Consider the following 6,585-nt stretch of genomic DNA (forward strand, 5'->3'; position numbering starts at 1 on the left):
CTGGCAATGGATTGTTGTGATGGTTGCACAACTATGTGAATGTACCTATTACCACAAAACTGTACACTTAAAATTGCTTAAAATGTTAAATTCTATGTTACATATATAGTTTAGAATTAAAATAAAATGAAAAAAATCAATGATTAGCAACAGTACTCTAATGTGTTTCATGAGAATATTTTCCAAGATTTCTGAAGTTTTCACTTAAATACCAGTAGGATCAAAATTCACAATCCTATTGTTAGAGATAAGGTTAATGGGCTTCCCTCAATTTTATTCAGTGAAACTGGAAATTTAGATGTCAAGAAGTCCACAATCACATACTAATAGAAGTGTTATTGCCCAGCCATTAAATATTAAAATCTTTCAAGGCTCCATTCAAACTTCTCTTCATTTGTACTCCCTACACTGACATGAAGAAATTTCTTTTTTATCTAGAGTTTCAATTATCATTTTCATGCAGATGGCTCACAGATTTATGTCTTCACTTTTCTCCATGGGAACATTTATTTCATGCCTCAAAGTTACCTCAAACTTGATGTGTCCAAGACTAAATTAATGATCAGCAACTCCACACTTGGTCATTTTCTATCCATCCCATTGAATAAGCCATAAAGCCAGGTACTTCACTCCCCTTTAGATCTCATATCCTATTGTGAGCTCCCACACCACTATGTACTCCTTGCTATCATTTATCTCAGTACTTTCACATGCATTTCTGTATTTGATTAATATCTGTCTCTTACACCAGAGTGCACACTCCTGGTGGACAAAGACTTTATTTTTGTTCCTAGATTCTTAAAATACAACACAGTGTCTAGTATCTAAGAGTTTAATAAATATTAATTGAATCAATAAAATGTTAAGCTTTGTACTCATAACTAGGAAACGGTGTGATATAAAAAAATTAAAAATATAATTCCTCCGCTTTCCATCTATATGAAGATGAGGGTTGTTTACCTAGCAGAGTTACTGGGTTGCAGTTAGATGCTCACCTTGAGATTACGGTGACTATTGTTTTTAAATTCTGGGTCTTAGGTTAGTGTCATAGTGAATCGAGAAAAGTTCCCTTGTCCCCATCACAGGGTGTGTGATGGAGGTGTGGCTAGCTTCTTCAGTGTCTTGCTGCACAAAACCCCTAGGTGAACCAGGCAGAAGAACAGGTTGTGGGGCTCGATTTCATGGCAGCCTCTAGGGGTGAATGTTTACAGCTCCTGAGACTGCAGAGAGCATGTGTTACCATATGCTCTTTAGTTTTGTTGTCTATACGTGGCTTGTGTTAGACAGCTCAATTAGACCTTCTGCCTTATTGCAAGGACAGAGAGTTTCCTGTATCCAGAGTTCTAGCCTTAGTGTACCTGAAAAATTGGATCATGCATGGGCTTGGAGAATGAACGCAAGGTTTTATTGAGTGGAAGTAGTTTTTGGCAGATGGTGGAGCCATAAGGGAGATGGAGTGAAAAGGTGGTTTTCCCCTGAAGTTGGGCCACTCAGCGGCTGGGGTCCCCTCCAACCACTTTGAACAAACTCTGCATTGTTCCACCAGTCAGTGGCCTGCCAGCTTGCCGGTGACTATCAGTGTGCTCTCACCCCTCGACATCCTCTCAATGTCCAGCCTCTTGTGTGTTCTGCTGGTGTATTCCCCTGGACATCCAGTCACTTGTGTCTGTGCCTGCTAGGGGCTCCAGTTTTTTATAGGCACAGCATGGGGACATGGCAGGCCAGGGTTGTCTTCAGAAATGCAACATTTGGGCAGGAAAACAGAAATACCTGTTCTCACCTAGGTCTGTGGGCACAGGTCCAGGGTGGGGAGCCCTAGCCAGGGACCATGCCCTTCCCTTCCAGCACTTCTCTGTCTCACTCCTGTATCTATAGCTTACGTTTAACTGAATTTCTTGAACATTTCTAACTTGTCTAGAGCAATGATTCCTGTATGTGTTACCTCCCGTCAATACAAATCCAACTACACTGTTCAATTCTTTGGCTGGAGAATATTAAATACCTGATGCTCACAAATCAGGGTGGAGGTGGAGATCATGTGAATTAGGATGGGAATGGGGGAGTTTATCTCAGAGCTCAAACTCCATGGATTCAAGTCCTGATTTGCTAAATAGTTTCAAATGAGTTTAGCACCTGCATCTGTTTCCACATTTGCAAAATTAGACACAGTAGTAAAAATACCTTGGCTCTGGAGAACTAAACACCACATGTACTCACTTATAAGTGTGAGCTGAATGATGAGAACACATGGACACATGGCAGGGGGTAACAAAACACACTGTGGCCTGTGGGGGACAGGGGTGGGATGGGTGGAAAGGGAGAGCATCAGGAAGCACAGCTTAATGGGTGCTGGGCTTAATATCTGGGTGATGGGTTGATCTGTGCAGGAAACAACCATGGCACACGTTTACCTATGTAACAAACCTACACATCCTGTACATGCATCCCAGAACTTAAAAGTTGATTTAAAAAATAAAAAATAAAATAAAAATAAATATCATGGTATAAACGTGAAATTAAAAAGAAAAAAGATACCTTTAGTGCAAATTTGTTGTGAGGCTTACATGTGAAAATGTCCCCAAAATTATGTCTTAAACTGTATAATGACACAAATGTATGTAATGATTCCAATGTGACTAGGGCTGGAGTAAATTCTAAGATAGCAATGTGAGTGTGGAGTAGGTAGTTTCTGGCAAAGATAATTTGTGGGTAGCTACTTCTTACAATGCGTTTCTGTCTTGTTTTTGAAGTGAATAAAGGAATGGTTGCAGCTAAGACATAGATATACATATATATATATATATTTTTAAAGTAGGAGCAATCTTAAAATACTCTATTTAACCAATCCGTTTGGAGGCTATACTTCTACCACGTTTCGGCTTCCCAGAAATCCCACACTTCCTCACTGTCTTTCACTCTCCTCTCTAAGGACCTGACGCTAACCAGATGGACGGTTACTAAGTGCCGCCTGGTTTCCTGCAGGGCCGGTTTTTACGTCATCTTATTGTGGCACAGAACCTCCGCGTGCGTGCCCAACTGTGAGTTCTCGCGTCCTCAGCAGTATATAAAGCGGGACAACACAGAGCATCCCAGTTGCACCAGGCAGTGCAAGACACATAGTATCCTGGCCTGAAGTTTCCCAAATCAGGCTGACTAAGGGGCCTACTGCTTTCCAACTACCAGTTGAGGGGGTCCGCCCCGAGAAGGGAGAAGAGGCCGAAGAGGTACCATGAACATCTGTTTACTCCTAGCGAGCAGCATTCTGTGTGCCTTGATGATTGTCTGCTGGAAATATCGCTTTCGGGTAACGGTGAATATGAGGGAGATTTGAATTAGATGAAGCTAGATAAGTATGTGGACTGGGGGGTGTGTATATGTAAGAGAGTAAAATACAGTAAAATGAGAGGTAAGGGAAGATCATCTCATTCCTCTTTTTCGCTCAAAGGAGCCTCAGACTTTTACCCCCTCACTTCCGCAATTCCTGTATTCTGACCAGTGATTCGACAGTTGTGGTCTCTTCTAAAAAGCCCCAAGTCCCTAAGTAATGTGGTCAGCTTTTCACTCATTGGAGAGGAAAGTGCGGTTGTCAGTGCCCATTCCCCACCACCATCTCCCACTTTAAGAATCTTACCTTCCCTCTTTCTTCTCTTGCATCTTCTCCCCGACGTGTCTGTTCGCTGAGCTCGCCATCTTTATTTTAAGGGTGCTTTCCGGGCATTCACAAATAATTCGAGTGTAAATGTGGATTTTCTGGTGTTAAAGTCACAAGTGAAGTGCTTTTAGATGAGAGTCAAAGACAGGGTTCATGTATTTACCTATTAGGCTGCTCAGGAAATGTAAGGAAAGGATATGGAACCTCGGCACTAACGGCTACTTTCTTTTTTTTTTTATTTTTATTTTTATTATACTTTAAATTCTAGGGTACATGTGCATAACGTGCAGGTTTGTTACATATGTATACTTGTGCCATGTTGGTGTGCTGCACCTATCAACTCGTCAGCACCCATCAATTCGTCATTTATATCAGGTATAACTCCCAATGCAATCCCTCCCCCCTCCCCCACCATGATAGGCCCCGATGTGTGATGTTCCCCTTCCCGAGTACAAGTGATGTCATTGTTCAGTTCCCACCTATGAGTGAGAACATGCGGTGTTTGGTTTTCTGTTCTTGTGATAGTTTGCTAAGAATGATGGTTTCCAGCTGCATCCATGTCCTTACAAAGGACGCAAACTCATCCTTTTTTATGGCTGCATAGTATTCCATGGTGTATATGTGCCACTTTCATAAATTTTTTTTCTTAGTCTGGTTTTGGAAGAATGTATGTTTGAGTTAATGTAGTAATTCAATACATTTTTAATCTCTACATATTAGGGGAAATCAGTTTATTTTGGTAACCAAGATTAAATAAGTTGTTTTTTGGTAGTTTGGAAATTGCTTAATTCGATAAACTACATATGTATAATTCCCTTCCTTTACAGAGAAACACTGGTGAAACATCATCAGTTTCTACTGCGTTTGCACTACTAATATGCTCTTCTACTGGGTTAATTAACAGCAATACAGACAACAATCTTTTATTCAACAACCTCTCTCGGGATATTTTAAATAATTTCCCACACTCGATAGACATGCAGAAGCAACTATTGGTAAACGTCAAGATGGTGGAATACAAAATGGCTGAACTGGAATATATTCTAGTTAGCCACGATTTGAGAGGTGCATCAGGTCACCGGAAATCCACCTAAAAGGGTACAGGATGTAATGCCAGTGGTGCAAATCATTAAAGACACTTTGAGTAGACTCATTTGATTGTGTGTTTATACTAAATGAATTATTTTTTAAGAGGGAGGGGATGCCAACTCAGATAAAAAAAAATCCAGATACTTATCGAGTTTCTTACTTTTACTTTAGATAATTGATTACATGTTGCTAAAATATATTTACTGGGGAAGGAATACAAGCACAATAGAAAAAGAAAAACCGTTCAAAAGTTTATTTTTTAAACATAAATAAGCTACATTAAACAATATAGTTGAGACATAGTGATTTTTATTTCAATCAACTGTGAAAAACAGTTTTCACTAATGGTTTACAATAGAATACTATAAATTGTCTCCATAAATTACTTTGCATTAAAGTAAGTGTGATTTGATGGAATTGCTTCCCCTTATGTAGAATGCTGTTTCTTGCCACTGTTGAATCTGGGTAATAATAATAATAATTATTATGGAACACCCTACAATATGCCAAGCACTATGTTAAGATTTGTGCTTTACACATTTGTGAAGATAGTGACAAAAACTTTTAACTGTTCTTTGTGGTCAGCTTTTGAAAAAGATTTCTTTCCCTTCACACTTTTCCCAATTAGATATTCTTTCATTTAAAATCAGCCGGGTGCAGTGGCTCATTTCTGTCATCCCAGCACTTTGGGAGGCCGCAGCGGGCAGGTCGTGAGGTCAGGAGATCGAGACCATCCTGGCTAACCCGGTGAAACCCTGTCTCTACTAAAAATACAAAAAATTAGCTGGGCATGGTGGCACGGGCCTGTAGTCCCAGCTCTTTGGGAGGCTGAGGCAAAAGAATCATTTGAACCTGGGAGGCCGAAGTTGCAGTGAGCTGAGATTGCACCACTGCACTCCAGCCTGAGCGACAGAGCGAGACTCTCTCACAAAAATAAATAAATAAAATAAAATGAAGTTTAAACAATAAAATGAAATGCCCAAATCTTCCCTGAATTGCAAAAGTCACGTAGAAAATTGGACTCCTTAAATAGTACCAAAATGTAGTAGTAGAATGCATGTAATATAATGTGGATTAAAATTAAGGAAAAATATTTCTAACCTCTAATTAGCCATCTGTTTTCAAATATTGTTTTATAAAATCTTGTATCTAAGGAATTAACAATCTGTTGAAGTTTACTAATAGCATTTGACCTGCCTTCAAGGGAAACCCTCAGAATGTCAAACACTTTCATCTTATATATATGTACATAACTTACTGAGGTGGTTCAATTAGAGGCCTACTTATTTACCTACTTTCCTGTCCCCTCCCCCCTAATAAATTACCAGTATAAATTAAAGAAATGCCTTAATTTCTTACTCCTTTCATGTTCAATTACGAGGAAGAGAAAACAGTTTAAAATATTTAAGAAAAATTATTCCTGCTATTGTCACTCATTTGCCAAGCACAAAATGTCAGCAGTAGTGTATGTGGTCCTTAAACTTCTTTAGGTCACAGGTTTCTTTGATATTCTGATGAAAACTATGGACTCTCTCCCTAGAAAAATGCATGTAGAAGTACACACAGAAAATATTCCATATAATTTCTGTTTTATATGTTCCCTGAAGCCTATGAACCTTAAGAATTGATGAAAAGTTCTTTATATATATAGGCAGTGTTTATCCTCATAGGCTGTGATGCTTAAACCAGTTGTCAACAATATAGAATAAATATGTAAAGCTCTTAGTAATATATTTAATTATCCTTTGTAAGGAAACTAGGACATAGGACTTCTAATTTGACTTTTCTCATTCTTTACAAGTTTGACAAGTTTATCTTCTAATAGTATGTAAGTAAGTTATCAC

General features: G+C 38.9%; 1 protein-coding gene across 1 annotated transcript; it reads left to right on the forward strand.

Moving 5' to 3' along the window:
• Positions 1-3,091: 3,091 nt before the first annotated feature.
• Positions 3,092-4,801, forward strand: LOC111536090 (kita-kyushu lung cancer antigen 1 homolog). Its single transcript, XM_023202368.1, has 2 exons — positions 3,092-3,304; positions 4,480-4,801. The coding sequence occupies exons 1-2, from the start codon at positions 3,230-3,232 to the stop codon at positions 4,744-4,746; spliced, it is 342 nt and encodes a 113-aa protein (XP_023058136.1). The 5' UTR covers positions 3,092-3,229; the 3' UTR covers positions 4,747-4,801.
• Positions 4,802-6,585: the final 1,784 nt, after the last annotated feature.

This window comes from Piliocolobus tephrosceles, chromosome 12, assembly GCF_002776525.5.
Source record: "Piliocolobus tephrosceles isolate RC106 chromosome 12, ASM277652v3, whole genome shotgun sequence".
Taxonomy (NCBI): domain Eukaryota; kingdom Metazoa; phylum Chordata; class Mammalia; order Primates; family Cercopithecidae; genus Piliocolobus; species Piliocolobus tephrosceles.

Coding starts and splice junctions, on each gene's coding strand:
- LOC111536090 (XM_023202368.1), top strand. CDS start 3,230: ATGAACATCTGTTTACTCCTAGCGAGCAGCATTCTGTGTGCCTTGATG. Junction 3,305..4,479: donor GCTGGAAATATCGCTTTCGG/GTAACGGTGAAT, acceptor CTTCCTTTACAG/AGAAACACTGGTGAAACATC.